Source organism: Pezoporus occidentalis, unplaced genomic scaffold (genome assembly GCF_034315485.1).
Source record: "Pezoporus occidentalis ecotype Australia unplaced genomic scaffold, CSIRO_AGI_Poc_V1 ctg305, whole genome shotgun sequence".
Taxonomy (NCBI): domain Eukaryota; kingdom Metazoa; phylum Chordata; class Aves; order Psittaciformes; family Psittacidae; genus Pezoporus; species Pezoporus occidentalis.
This window is the reverse complement of record NW_026914997.1, coordinates 339,040-354,813: the sequence shown is the minus strand read 5'-3', so window position 1 is coordinate 354,813 and position 15,774 is coordinate 339,040. Positions and strand designations below refer to the sequence as shown.

Here is a 15,774-nt window from a genome sequence, read left to right as displayed (position 1 = left end):
GTCTCATTGGACCTTCCCCGTGACAGGGGAAAGGGACCTTCCCATGGAGGATAAACCCACTGTCCCATTACCAGTATGTGTAGCCAATAGAGCTGCTGGTTTCATCTCTTCCCCAGACACGTCCCTCCCTAAGCCTCACACTAACACCTCCTGTCGCCCGTCACTGAACCTTTTCATAGAGTGAAGCAAGATTAAGCCTGGAGTCCGTCCATGGGCCAACTGCTGGAGCCATCCCCACAAAGAGCCCAACACCAGGGCCCGCTCACAAGGGGTTTCAGCGCAGGGATGAGCAAGTGTCCTTCCACACAGAGCCTCCACCACCCCAGGTTTCCCGGTCTCTCTGTGCTTTCATAGCATGATAGGATTTTTTTGTTTGTAACCGAGAACTTGTCCTGGATCAGCTCCTGCGCTCCGGGATTGCTGTCGCCACCTGCACCTGAATTTTGACACAAGTTTGCAGAAGCCTCAGAGAACAAAGAGAGCATTTTTCTTATCCAAAGTTCAAAATCCTGACCCCTTTTCACCAATCTCATCCACAGCGCACGCCCCTCAAACTTGTGATTGCTTGAACAGATCTTTATTAACTTATTTTTCCCTCTGAAAGAGATCCCGTGTCAGTAAAATCCCACCAGGGGGACGATTTTCCCAGCAAAATCCTGCAGAAGCAGAGCCACGCTCCCAACCACACATTCAGAGCAATCCAAACCCACTGGATAATTCTGCTGGCACATTGTTTTTACAGCACGTCTAGACACAGATACCACCAGTGCAATTGCTGTGGAAATAGAAATGGAGAAAAATACTGGAAAAGTCAATTCTGGTCACCAGCGTTTCCAGGCGAGTTTACAGATGTTCCAAGGATGAAGTATGAGTTTTCACCAGAAAAACAAAAAAAATGAGAAAAGTACCTCAAAGCTGCGCAGCACAGGTCCCAGCATGTGCTGAGCCCAGCACTGCCCTGCCTGGGTGCAGGATGGGCGAACGTTGCACCCTGCGCTGCTCCAGAGCAGTGTGAGCAGCTCATGGAACTGGGAAAAGCCTTTGTTTTTCATTTCCATGGCAATGATTTGATGATGATCATTTGAAATTGATTAGTTCTGCCATGTGCATTTTATAGCCCAAAAAAGCCAAATGTTACACATTATGTTGTTATTTAAATGATAATGCTTCGGAGAATGTACACAGGGAAAAGACAGACAGATCTCTGGGCTGGGGCAGAAATGCTGCAGCACCACATGCCTTCTCCAAAGCATCCTCCTTCCCTTTCCCTCTCCCATCACCCAGCCTCACTCAGGGCTGCCGGCTGTGTGCACTGGATGCTGTGGATACACAGCACAACCTCCCCGGGAAACTGCTCCAGGAAATCCCAGTGCTTTGGCAAAATGGGAGACACAGACCCACACTTCTGGTGGATTTTGGTGGGACCAGGTGAAGCGGTAGCTCTCAGTCAGAGCACGTTTTGTGACAGCCACAAGCACCAAGCACCGGGCGCGCCGACGCTCATCGCACCCGCATCGCGTCTGGCTGGGGAGGGCCATTCCTCACCCAGGGAGCTGTTGGTGCAGAGCACAGAAACCCACCGCCTGCACCATGGTCACCTCCTGGGTCCTCCACAGCCAGGTGGGACACAGCCCTGCTGCCCAGAGCAGCTGGTCCTGCAGCTCAGTGGGTGCACAGCAGCCTGTCTGCAGGGTGCTTCCTTCCTTACACACATTTAAAACGCCTGGGACAGAGATCAGCTGCCTGGGGCTGGGAAAATTGTTCCCAAATGGTGTCCAAGGCCCCCTGGGTTTCCCTGGCACAGACAGGGGAGAAGCGAGAGCCCTGACCTGAGCCCTGCCAGCCCCGGCTGCTCCTCCCGCTGTGGTCACAGCTCAGGAGAAGGGGATGTGATGGACTCCAAGGAATCCCAGCCTGGCTGGAGCACCCTGTGACGGGGTCGGTACGGTGGGAGGATGCACCCCAGTGTTCCCTCACAGCCTGACCTGCTGTGAGGGACCAAAGCAAACACGTTCTCTATTTAGAAGGATTTAAAGCCTTGGGTATTATTTGTGTTAATTATTTCTTGCACACACCCCATGGCAGAGGTATGGCTGTACACTGACCAAGGGGCACTCGAGAGCTCGCTGAGGCTGCTAAATGACGCCGAAGGGCTGCAGCTATTAGACTAGAGGCAACCCAAGTAAGCAGAGCTCTTCTAATGACAGCAAAAGCCTTACTTTACAGTCTGAGCAGAGTTAAACATTCCTTCTGCTCTATGTGGGTTAGAAATTTCTCAGAGAACAATGCTCATCAAGCACATTAAAACCATGATGACAAATGGGTAAGAGATGGTGGCAGCAAGGTGGTTTTAACACCTTTTTTGCTCATCTGTGGTTGAAAATTTAACTGGATGGATGTGGCTTTACTCCAAAGCAGGAGCATCACAGGACAATTAGATGTCAGAGATACACCAGGCTGCAGCAAAATGGTTACAGCAATGTAAATATCTGTCTAAGTAAAATCATCAAAACATCAGATCAAACTAGGGCTGGAGGAAGACTCTTCAATCCCCTTCCTCAGGGACAGCAGGCACTATGCAGGCAGAAACTAATAACCATAAACGCTGAGCACTTACACCGTGTTTTACCTCTTCCCGTTGCCACGAGGCAGGAGCCACATGTTCCCACTGGAGCGTGGGGAATCGCAGCACCGTATCTCAGGGCACAAGGGAGCACACCCAGCTCCTCCAGCACCAGGAAACAGACTGAGAGCAAACCAAAGGCTGAAACATGAGGCAGACAGGGGACTCCAATAAGCACGGTCCAGCGCTCGGATGTTCCAGTGCCAGTGGGACGGGCTGGGTGCCCCCCACACTGCCAGGGCTGGCCCCAGCCCCGCTGGCAGCAGCTCTGAACCCTGCCCCTCTGCGGATGGGGACGGTGGAATTCAGGCCGAGCACTTGCAACCCCCTGCACCGATTTTCGGCTCGCTGCAGCCCTGCAGTCACCAGCTGAAGCAAGGGGATGTGGTCAGACACAGTCGGCTGACACCAACCACCAGCACTGAAGATGAGCAGGACGATTACCTGCTTTCATAACCACGTCGCCCCTGCACTCCTCTGAGGTGTCATCACCCTCATCGTGAGCTCCCGTTAACTGACTGCTGCTTCCCGATGGCAGGTCTGGGATGGGAGCCTGACCACCAGCTCAGCATTCCTGCACCCCCCCGGCCCTCGGCCCTGCGAGGGTTGGCAACCCCAGCTCTGACATCCCAATGATGAGCAAACTCCAGCAATGGGCTGTGTAGGTAACAGAGTATCAGGCTGAAAATGCTGCCTGAAACATAACAGCAGGTACGTTCATACATGAAATTAAATGTTTTCTTGCTCGGTAAAGAAAAATGCCTGCCAGCCACCAGGAGCAACTCAGTACGCAGGTGAGAATTAACTGCCTGTCGGGGGCTCTCAAAGGCTTCATCTGCAAAGGAACTGGAAGCCATAAAACTGAGCTGAGGGTAATTGTAGCAACATTTATATATATATATATATATACACATATAAACCCCCTGAGTACTCAAAATGCAAATTCTAAGAGGATGTTACTAAATTACAAGGTGGTCTGGTCTGATTAATGCCATCACAAAATTCCTGCACACTTGTCACTTCTAGGCTATGGGTTCAAGGGGTTATTGCCAAGCAGGGGAGAACATGGCTCCCCCCTGTTTGCAGAGGGGCAGCTCACTGCTGGAGCCATGCACCAGGGGTCTCCAGTGCTGCCTGCACCCACTGCCTGCATCCCCTGCCTGCACCCCGTGTGCAGGACCCCAGGTGAGCTCTGGTGGGATTAGCTGTGCTCCTCTGCTGCGGGCTGGAGCCGGCTCTCTCTAAGTAAATCAGAGCTTGTAACCAGCTGTCCCAGGGAAGAGCAAACTCACTGGCACTGCTGGTCAGGAGCCGCCAGTGCCAGGGGCTGCCGGGCAGACGGGCACTGCCATGCCCCGGTGCCTCCTCTTGGCAGGCTCCCGGCAGCGGCTGCGTTAATGGGGTCTGTGCATCCATCCCCCCCTTGCAGTAAATGGAAAACGTAGCCCTGGGTGTTTACATTTGATTCAGGAGCTGGTTCTAATCTCCTTAGGCTGGGAGGAAAACTCATTTAGAGAAGGTACTTATGCTCCCTAAGCAGAAGTTGCAGTTGCAAATGCACTAAGCAGGGAGAGCCTGTTAACTGTCTCATCCCCAGCATGCTCAGGGCATGCAGGGCACTGCAGCAGCATCAGCACTGGGCACTGGAGTACCTGACATGACACAAACCGGGGTGCTCGGTGGCACAACTGCCCAGAGACAGCACCACTCCTGCAGCAGCTCCACTCCTGTACCCGCACACCAACCAAAGCTCTGAAACAGGGAGCAAGCCCTGCCCTCTGACACCGACCTGCCACACAGGATGGCATTACCAGCGACACAGCACACAGGTGACACCACCAGTAACTTCACAGAATCACAGCCTGGTTTGTGCTGGAAGGGACTTTAAGGTCCCTTAACCTCATCCACTTCCAACCCCTGCCACAGGCAGGGACACCTTCCACTAGAGCAGCTTGCTCCAAGCCCCTGTGCCCACCCTGGCCTTGAACACTGCCAGGGATGGGGCATCCACAGCTTCTCTGGGCACCCTGTGCCAGCGTCTCACCGTGGTTTGACCAAAGACACTGAAGAGAAAGGCTCCTTCACAGCCGTGACCTCCCCAGACTCACCCGTAGCATGGTGATCATGGAGGGGTCTCGGAGACGGCCGTCCTCATCCTTGAGGTTGTATCCCTCTGGTCTCTTGTCCCGCTCGCTGACTTTCCATAGCTTCACAGTCTTATCTGTGGGCAGGAGAGAGCAAACAGTCACAGCTTGGCAGACCAACACGCCACGGCCACTCAGGATGGTTTCTAACAGTGGAATTCTGCCCTATTTCTCCCCCTCTCTGACCCCTGTGCTGTGAACACCCTGCAGCCATCCCTGTGGACTCCTGCATGGAGAAGCATCCACCCACCCTGTGCCACAACCCCTGGGGAAGGAACATCCGGATTTGCTCCAAGTAATTGTGTTTTCCTTCCCCTCTCCTGGCAGGGGCTCCAGCAGTAGTTTGTCATCACTTCCACCAGGTTTCATACACAATCCTGCGATTTATCTTCATTTTCTCCTTTCTATGGCAATTCCAATAGAGTGCCATTAATTTTGTTTTTATTAACCCACTTTACTTCAGGGGGTTCTATGTATAATGTTAGTTTAACAGTAAGAACAACGCAAAACAGCATAACATGGGAGCATTTCTAAAAGAATCATTTTTATAACCTGCTAGCATATGAAACGCCCTCCCAAATGGAGAGATAAAATCCCTGTTAATCAAAAAACTATTTAAAAACCCAATTAACAGAACATTATGCTCTATAATTAATATTCATTGCATTTCAATGATCCCCCCCCAAATGAGTTTAGTAAGTCTTTGAATTTTATTACAGTGATCAATAGAGTCAATCCTATAATACAAAGTAAGTTGGTTATGGAAGATAATTAGACCCCTCCTTTTCCTCTGAAATAATTAAGTCACATCCTTCTTTAGCTGCCATTCATCCCAAGTCATATTCCTGGATCCTCCTGATATTTATCTGACTGTAACAAGGAACTGCTGAGCTGAACGGAGCCATGGCAGCACTGGTGCATGCCCAGAGGCCACGTACCATTGGTGGAGAGCAGGAAATAGGCTGCGTTCTGCTGTGGGAGCCATCGGATCTTGTTGATCTTCTCCTCTATCTCCAGACTCTTCAAGTAATCGAACTCCGGCTCGTGGCTCTGGAAGGTGCTGTAGACATTGTACTCTCCCCTGCGATGGGGCTGGTTTTTGCTCTGTAGGAAGGGCACAGGGAGGGATTTAAAGCACAGGGAGCAGGAGAACATCCTGTGTGGACTCCTTGGGTCTCCGAGGTTTGTTAAGTGGCAGCGAGTGCCTGGTCACGGTGACGCAGCACAGGTCTGAAAGCCAAAGGCACGGCCTCTCCTGTCCATGAACTGAGCAGGAAGGGAGCGGGAACAGAGGGAACCACTGGCAGCACACCACCTGCATGGGATAAGCAGCGTCTGCCCCATGGGGACACAAATACAACATAGCTGTTAGCTATGGATGGACTCCCCCGGCATGCTCAAATGCACCAGAGAGCTGCAACCCGAGAAGAGGGATGCAGGCAACACAGCATGGCTTTGGAGGGTGTTTTACAGGATGGAATCTGGACCTGCTTATGTTAAGTCACTTTTCAGTTTGGAGTCTGCCAGGAGAAATCTGAGGTTAGGAGTGACACAGATGGATTAGGAAACAGCAGGAAGCTTCTCTTAAGAGGATGAAATGGGCATTTTGCATTCACTGGCACTTACCTCCTGCTCACGTTGAAATATTACAACACGGCCCCCCTTGTCCCCTGTTGCTAGTAGTTCTCCAGTGTGGTTAAATTCAACTGTGGAGATGATGTCAGCTGGAAAGAAGACAAAGACAATTTAAGTAAGCACAGACTGGCTTTCACAGGCGTCTAGGAAGCACCATTCCTTGCTCAGCCACATGCCCTGACAGCACTTCATTCCTTGCAGGATCTCCATAAATCCCCATTTTTCTGTTGTCTATGATAATAACAATGGCCTCAGCATCTTGCTGCCAGGAACCAAGACCTGCTCAGCAGGGACTGGGCAGGGACTGGCATTGGATGCAGAAGGGGGAGAATCCAGGGGCTGGTAACTTGTAACCGCTTTGATCCGCAGTGTTTACCCCTGGGAGCTGCTCGTGGTGGGATTTATTTGGGCTGGTTTTAGAAGCGTGTCAGAGGTTAAGTCCACGGCAATTGCCGCCCAAGCGGTGTCAGCACTGCCTGGGGGCAGCTCCAGCAGCCGGGGCAGGGGAGATGCGCTCTGTTCACAGCCAGCTCGCTCCTGCTGCAGCCGCCGGCAGCGCTCCCCTCCCTTTCCCCTCTCGTTCCTGCCGCCCACCAGCACAACAGGGTTGCCAGGACCCCAGCACCACCGGCACTGGCACCCCGGAGCCCCGGGTGCGGCGCAGCGATTCCTCTTGCTTGTTAGCTCTGCCACGTGCCAGCAGAGAGCCCGGTAACCCGAATCGTCCCTTCGCCCTCCTGTGGTTTTTATCCCTCTGGGATACGTACTGGAAAGTTACCAAAGCACATGAGAAAAGATTCAGTTCAGAGACTGGCACAGCCTGGCAGCTGCTGAGAACCCTCCTGAGGGTCTGGCTCCAGGATGCCAGCCAAGCACCCACCAAACACATGCCCTGCGCCATGGCAGATCCCAGACCAGGAATCTCAGAGGCCCTTCCATGGCGTAGGCTCCCCAGAGCAGCACAACCTGCACCCCAGGATGGTGCCTCAGCACTGCCAGTTACTTCAGCAGGTCTGGGGATCAGAACAGCCCCTGCGGCAGGTAGAGCCCAGCAGCCACCTCATCTTAAGATACCTCTGCTCGCTCACCAACACACACCCCTGCTCATGGTAAGTATGTATCTGGTTTGCATTTGACCTTCTCCATCACCTGCTGTTGCTTTCAGGTCATTCAGCTGCCAATGAATTGGAAATCACTGTCCATGCTGCAATGAGCATCTGTCAGATGGCAACAGCACCTCCTGCATCGCCCAGCCAAGGGATCACAGAGCCAGGCACCACCAGCATCCTGGTGCCAGCCCAGCCCCACCAGCCACTCACTCTGCTCCTGCAGGGAAGGGGATGCAGGCCCACAGGACATCCTGGACTGGCTACTGGATCATGCCCATGTGGGTTTGAGACAAGATAACAACAGAGCCTGGCTAACAACATGCTGGCAGACCTTAAAAACTCTTCACAATTAGAAATACCTCTTGTGAGGGGAGTTATTCAACCCGACCCAAACCCCACCACTGTCAGCAGGACTCCCCCAGCACCCATCTCCACTTGAGGGCTGGGCTCCAGCTCTTCTCACTAGTACCGCGTAGGAAAACATCCCCAAGGGGTGGAACAGGAGTCTCTGAGAGGTGCCCATCGTGGAGCACGGTGCAGCACCACTCCCTCGCAGAGAGGTCTCTGAACAAAGCTGCCCCCCCCAGCACAGGCTGGTCCCGGGCTGTGCCGCTCACCCCAGCCCTGCTCTGGGGACCCACGACAGGGTGGTTGTTAATTAAAATCCACTCGCACTGACACAATCAATAACTTATGTCTGTTGCTCCCGAGGTTCCTGCAGCAGTTTTGTGACAACAGAGAGGAAAAAAGCTCATCTCCTGGTTTTGCTTTTCCATTTCCTTCATCACCTCCTACACGCTCAGTGCCCCGAATGCGGGAATTTAGAGAAAGCTGTTTCCATGGAGACGCTCCCCGCGCCAGCGCCGCATCCTCATCCTCCCTCCACAGCGCCCGTGATCCTTCATGCTTCCACACTAAAAATACCAACGCCGGGATTTGATTTCCGCTGTAGCAATACAGTTGTATCAGAAAAATAGGAATTTATAATCCACACACACGCGTCCCTCCGGGTGTGCAGGGAAGGTGTGATCCCCATCAGGAGCGGGAGAACAAACCCGCTATCAGAAAGAGAGAGCTGCATCCGGTGTGAAACCTGCATCCCTGGAGCAGCCCAACTCAGAGCAGGGAGCTGCCCACACTGCTGCCCCTCTCCTTGTGCCCACCAAGGCCGGGTGCTCTGCCCCTGCTCCTGGGGCATCCCAAGCACCTTGTCCCCAACTCCTGGAGTATCCCAGGCACCTCACCATTGCTCCCAGAGCATCCCAGGCACTCCGTGCCCACTCCCATCGCATCAGTGACTGGCATAGGGCAGCAGCTCACGCCTGGCATGGTCCGGGACAGGCTCTGTGCCCCGTCCCAGCTGTGTGGAGCTCTGCTCTCTCTTCTCTCTTCATGTGTCTGTGTAGCTACAGACAACACCCTTTCGCAGGATGGGAACAGCAGCTTTCCTCAAGGTAAGTGTGACCAAGAGGCCTCTCTCAGCCCTGACATGGGACAGAGCACAGGGAATGCTTCACCCCTTGCTCTGCTCTGGACCCAGCCCTGATGCTCCCCGAGACCTGCACTTTTCTGTAATGGAGCACATTCTGCAAGCCTGGGTGTCCAGGATGGAGAAGCAAGAAGGACCTGATCCCTGTAGCCTCTCCCTGCATCTCCCTCCCCTCTGGCCGCTTCCAGCAGGACAGCCTCTTTGGGGCGGGCAGCCCATGGCCCCGTACCCACACACTGGCGCAGGAGCTGTGCACATGGCACTGTCAGGACAATTCCTTCCCTGGTTCCTCAGGGGTGCAGCTCTGCCGTGCTCAGGGGGCTCTGGACCTCCCAGAGCAGCAGCGTATCCTGGCACTGCCGTGCTCCTGCCCTGGGAAGGGGCTGGTGCCCGCGGCACGACTCCCGCTGCCCCACTCTTGTCATCATGGGTGTAAGTCACGCAGTGGATGGCACCGCACACAAAGCCTCCAACTCTGCAGATGAGAGTAAATTGGGAAGCACCGTAAATAACAGCAAATCAGGCTGCCAAATGAGGGAGGATTTAGATCATTCAAATCCCAGGCTCCGAGTTGTCAAATCCAGTTTAATGCTGATAAGTGTGGGATAACAGCCCCCTGCAACTACGTCTCTCCTCTCCCCCATGTCAGTGCCTTGAAGAGAGCGAGGGCAGAGGGGGATGCGCTGGGTGGGGAGGGCACTGTGGCACAGCCTGCTGCTGGTGGAGAAAGCAAATGGGACACCAGCAGGGAACTGGGGACCAAAATCAACACCTGCAGAGGAAACCATTCAGGTGGATGAAGAAAGCACAAGGAGGGCATGAAAAATTGGTGGGCCTGGGGGGGGGGAAATGAAGGACACAGCCACGTCTGGCACCGTGAGAGCCACCAGCCCCACCATGGGCCCTCTGCAGGGTTCTCAGTGCAGCAAAACCCCATCTCTGCATCCACCCCTCGTGGCAGAGGGTGCGCCCTGAGCTCAGGAAGGGGGTTTGAGGAGAACACAAACCTTCAAGTGTCCACAGAATAACGCAGCACAGCCGGAGGAGGAGCCAGTTCCAAACCCAGTGACAGCCTCTGGGTCCCACCTTGTCAGGAACTGTGAGACCCTGCATTTCACTGTGTAAAAGAGATACCCCCGCTCTCCCTTTCTGCCTGCATCTCTTAAAAATGAAAGAGATAGCGGGATGTTAATAACCCTGAAACACACACACTGTCAGCAACGAGGAACTTACGCTGAATGTCAGAGCCTTAAATGAAGCCTTGCAGGGTTTTGATGGGGAGTTGTGAAGATACCAGCGTGCAGGCTTGAACACTGAAAGGTATTTGAAAGGAGCCGTGACTTTTGTTACAGTACAGACTTACAACAGAAGAAACCCCAAACCCAACCAGCAAACAACCCAAACCCAGTCCCAAATGCAAACAGGCCAACCCTGCCTGCCTGTGGTGGGCACCAACTGGCCACCAAACGGAGGATGCTTCTGGGGCCAGTCCCGATTCACACCCAGGGGGACCTGTGCCCCAGGAAGGCACCTGAGGAGCCGTCCTGGGCACTTGAGGGACCTGGGATCCTTCCAGGTTCACACTGGGTGCGCCCAGGACGTCGTGGAAACACCCCCCACAAAACAAAGCACCCAGCAGCTCCACAGCGGAGCCAGAACCCCAGGTCCCATCCCAGCAGGCAGAGCAGAAACCTCATCCAAGGACCTGGATGCAGCTTTCTTCCCGCCTGTGAAACCTGGAGCGAGCAACCAAACCAAGGAGCACTTTGGAACCCTCAGCTACAGAAAAGACAGGCGGAAGAGGGAAGACTGGACAAGGTGATGGGGCTGGAAGGGGACAGGGAAGTGCCACCCCAGTCCCACCAGAATGGGCAAGGCGCAGCTCCCAGGGTGACACTGGGCTGAGCCCAGGACATCAATCCTCCCTTAAACCGTGTGGTCCATAGCGGTGGGAGGGAAGAGGACAGCAGAGATTAAGCTGGGATCTAACGGCATGCAAAATCAGACATGATTGACCTGCATTGATTTTTCCCTGCTGATGTGAATGATAACCTGGCAAACCAAAATCAATTCCACTGCATTAAGCCCAGCAAGGACTTGTGATCATCAGCAAAAAGCCCTGAAAAACCACTGCTTGCTGACACCATGAAGTGCCACATGGCACTGCATGGCACGGCACAGCACAGCATGGAACAGCACGGAACGGAACAGCATGGCATGGCACAGCACAGCACAGCACAGCTTGGCACAGCATGACATAGCACAGCACAGCGCAGTAAAGCACGGCACAGCACCTTCCCAACCCCTCCATCCCAGCTGGGCTGGGGCTGCAGCCACAGAGGGCCGATGGGCTTTGCAGAACACCATGAGCACCTCCAGGCCCTGGGAAAAGCCCAGGCCTATTCTTCTGCCCCATCCTGATCTGTATAGTCTGCAGGGATCAGATGGAGTCATGGCCCCCAGTGAGACCTCCCCGCAGCTCGGGGGGGCTGGACGCTGCTGGGGACAGGTCCTCATCGTGACAGTGAGATGCTGCAGAGCCAGCGGCAGCTGCTGCTCTTCCCCAGAATGGAACAACTCCCCTAGATCTAAGTGCTAAGGATACTGACACATTCAGGATTTCTCTGCCCTTGTTACAGCAGAGAATAATTTAGTGCCACCACCCAGACAAACGAAACTCCATCTGGTAGTTCCCCCAGCACAGCACTGCAGCATCCCCCACTGCAGCGCCTGCTCAGAGTGTCTCCATAAAGGAATGTGAATTCACATCCCCCACCATCCTTGCAAGGTTTAATTCACTGTAATGCTGGAAATGAGAGTTCAGGAGGAAATGCTGTCATGGAAGTGCATGAAGGTGCACAGAGAGCAGCAGCTCCCGTGGTCCTGAGTGCTCTGTCCCCATCATGGGGTGGCAACCATTGAATGCTCCTCCAGGGCTGAATGCAGACAGCAGAAACCACACAGCTTCAAAATGCAATGGGTAGGTCATTAATGGAAGTAGAATAATCAAATAGAAAAGAAAGCCAACAGCAGCTTTCAGACAGAAACAACTCAGTAGGGCACTTGGCTAAGGTACTTCTGTTCCACCCCAATGCGTCTTGACTTCATAGAATCACAGAATCCCAGACTGCTTTCGGTTGAAGGGAACTTAAAGCTCATCCGGCTCCAACCCCTGCCATGAGCAGGAACACCTTCCACTAGAGCAGCTTGCTCCAAGCCCCTGTGTCCAACCTGTCTCGTCACACCTGATGTTACAGGCACATGGGGTGACCCAGGGGGCGGGAGCCTCCATCCCAAGGGAGCTCCAGGACCTCTCCCAGCTGGAGCAGAAACACGTTCATTCCCACCCTCCCTCCTCAACACAAGACCCAGGAGCCGCAGGGCTCCAGCCCCCTGCCTGGCCATGCAGTGCAGCCACCGCATGGGTCTCAGCTGTCCCTGGCCCTGCAGGGATGAGCAGGGATGCAGGAGAGAGCAGCAGGGCTGCTCCCAACGGGGCTGCCCCAGCCCCGGACACCGGCGTCTGCAGCTGGCTCCTGCCGGGCCTGCGCCTGCACATGCAACAGAGCTCTTCTGTCGGCGCTGGGATGCACAACTCGTTAGCTCGTGGATTAATGACGGTTTTGAATTGGTCAGGCCATGAGAACCTCACAGAGCTGCTCTACATACACCTGCCACGGGGAACAGCGTGCTGATCAAGACCGTTAGCGTGGGATCCAGAGAATCTCTACCAGTGCAAATAACGCTTCTCACTGGCAGAGGAGAATGAGAGCTGCTTTATGGTGCCACAGAGCACCTCACCGCAAGGGAGACCTGGATCCTCTGTGGGCAAGCGAGTGCTCCTGGGGCAAGATGGCCCAGCCTGTGCTACGGGGACCAGCTCTCGACCCCCTGAAGACCCCAGCTGAGCAGTGGGTTGGGGCAGGACACACACATCCTTTTGTCAAGGGACTCCGAGGTACACAGGGCAGTAACCTCTGCGATGTGGCTGAATTGGCCTTAGGAATAGTAACAGAAAATCCAAGTCTGCTGGCAAAAACACGCTCCTGAAATAAATTAGACTTTGCAAAAAGTACCTGAGCATCAATCGAGTCCACTTCATCCTGTCCACACCATCGCCCTGAAACACCCTAAGGATGTCTGCAAACCTCGGGCTCTGCACCAGGTTTGCCACAAGATTGTCTGGGCACTTCTCACTCATGGACATAAAGGAATAAGCAACCCAGAAACAGCCTGCTTTGCAAATGCCTCCCCAAAACCTGTAGTTTCCAATGACACCACTGGCTGCTGAGACCTGAACAGCTGACACAGGAAACACAATTCACAGGTATGAACAACACCCACCTCTTCTTATTAAAAAGATCTTTATCTTCAGCAGGAATGCAAAGACTGCTGTTCTGGCGAGATCAGCATCGTGGTGACCACGACAGGAACCAGCTCTGACCAGCGGGACATACGCGTGTTCGCAGGTTGTTGCCTTGCACACGCAGGAAACCCCACTGCATGGACACCACTGTTAAATTACTGTGACAGCAAAAGGGTCGGTGCAGCACCAGGAGGGATGTCTTGCCAAAGCGCTCAGCATGCCACGCATTCTGTCTTTCTGGTCATCCTGCTGAAGCCATCTGTTTGCTTATGAGCAAAACCCATTGGTTTTTTCATATTCTAATTAGAAGTACCCAAACGTCGGCTGCGCGAGCACGGTTTGGAAGCAGCGAGCTTTCCCCTCATGTACAGCAGCTGCTTCCAGCTCAGCACCAAAATTTGTTACCGTCTGGCACTGATGTCATTCTGTGTCTCATTATTCCAGGTTGGTGCTCCTGGAACAAGCTGAACACAGCAACACAGCACTCAGTGACCACCCCAGAGATTTGCTTCTGCAGAGCTCCAGCTATGAACTGGAGACTGCAGCCCCCTGTCAGGTACAGCCCCAAGATATTCCCTCTCTAAAGGTGAAAAGTCATAATGAGGGTGACACCTTAGAATGTATCTTAGAGAGCAAATACAGTAAACCCCACTGTGGGAAGAGGACAGTGCTGCAAGGGGGACCTTGTGCAAACAGGGTGTACCCATTGCAGAGTTTCCATGAAGACACCCAAGAACAGGAGCACTGCCAGCACCAGGCGAGGGAGCTGGAGGAGAAACACCACTGTGAGACACGGGTGGGTCTGGCATGCACTGGGAATGGGAAGAGGCAAACAGGGAATACGGCCAGCAGAAGATAAAAGCCTTCTGCATGGGGCAGCTGAGTGCTCTCAGCCAACACTTAACCTATGTAGAAAGCATGCATGGGGCACGTGGCCTTCAGAGAGTGAAAGAATGTGCTTAATATTAATGGGCTTGTTCAGCCTGGAGAAGAAAAGACTCCTTAAGGGGAGACCTTAGAGCAGCTCCAGTGCCTGAAGGGACTGCAAGAACCCTGGAGAGGGGCTTTGGACAAGGGCCTGTAGGGACAGGCCAAGGGGAATGGCTTTAACCTGCCCGAGGGGAGACTGAGATGAGCTCTTAGGCAGAAGCTCTTCCCTGTGAGGGTGCTGAGGCGCTGGCACAGGGTGCCCAGAGAAGCTGTGGCTGCCCCATCCCTGGCAGTGTTCAAGGCCAGGTTGGACACAGGGGTTTTGAGCAAGCTGCTCCAGTGGAAGGGGTCCCTGCCCATGGCAGGGGCTGGAGCTGGAGGAGCTTTAAGGTCCCTTCAATCCAAATCAGTCTGGGATTCTGTGGTTCTATGAATATCCCAATTCTATATTTAGGAGAAAGCAAACACACTTGCATACAGACAGTCCCTGGCATTCGTTGTGGAGATCTGAATTTAATCAGCTAAAGAAGGCTTAATGCAACATCTGGGCTCTGTCAAGCAGGGAGACATCACAACAGGATTTCTTTCCTGGTGGGCGCAGTGGTGCCGGGGATGCTGCCCAAGGGACGGGGCTGTTCCCGCGGGGGGAACACTTTCCATTGCTGTGCAGGACACTGTGCCGGTGGCTGACACTGGGATCTGTCACCGCCGCGACTCCTGCGTCTGGGCCACAAACCCCTGCAAGCAGGGCAAAAACACACCTTAACCCAGGACACCTTGACAGAGCCTCTGCACGGGGCCAGTCCACAACACACATTGTGTCTGCTCCGCTTAAAGCTCATCATAAGCTCGATTTTCTGCCTACTTTAACACTGCTTCTAAGGGAAGCTGGATGTCTGCGCCATCACTTCCAATCTGCCCCTGGAAGCTTGTCTCAAGACATTTTCCATGCAGTATTTTAATTAAACTTCCTTTCTTTCAGTTCAGTGTGGGGTTCATTAAGTGATGTTCTGAGCCACTGAAATGAATTGCTTAAAAGTAATTTGCGCAGCAGCTGAAGGAGGAGATTACAGCTATAAATGAGCCCATCCCTGAGCCGTGCGTTTTTGCTGGTACCAGTTTGCAGCGTGCAGAGGTGCATTTCTGTACCTCAGCACCGCCTGATGCGATGGCTCAGAAAACATAATGGGCACCAGCCTCTGTAGAGTCCTGCCCAGTTCCAATGGGGAGCAGATGCCATTGTGGTGCTACGGCCCCAGCACCTCCAGGCAGAGCTGAGCCCGTGCTGCCTGGGAGCAGAAAGCCCTCACACATTGATTGAGCTGCTTCACCCAGGAGATGGCCATGATCTGTCTCAGTAAGAACACACTCTGCCCTTGCTGGTAAGTAACAGAGTATAAAAATACTTGGGTTAGAAATTGCAAGTGCAAATAACAAATATTTCCTTTTGAAACCAACAAGGAATCCCATGTACACAC

At 53.6% G+C, this 15,774-nt stretch overlaps 1 protein-coding gene across 3 annotated transcripts in view; it reads right to left on the bottom strand.

The window, feature by feature from the left end:
- PPP2R2B (protein phosphatase 2 regulatory subunit Bbeta) overlaps positions 1–15,774 on the bottom strand; it is a 60,580-nt gene that overhangs the window by 10,312 nt on the left and 34,494 nt on the right. For all 3 annotated transcript variants that reach the window (XM_062627752.1, XM_062627751.1, XM_062627753.1), the window contains 3 exons: positions 6,394–6,491; positions 5,706–5,871; positions 4,732–4,844 (listed from right to left, as the gene is read on the bottom strand). In XM_062627752.1, coding sequence (XP_062483736.1) covers positions 4,732–4,844; positions 5,706–5,871; positions 6,394–6,491 — 377 coding nt within the window. The remainder of the gene's footprint in view (positions 1–4,731; positions 4,845–5,705; positions 5,872–6,393; positions 6,492–15,774) is intronic.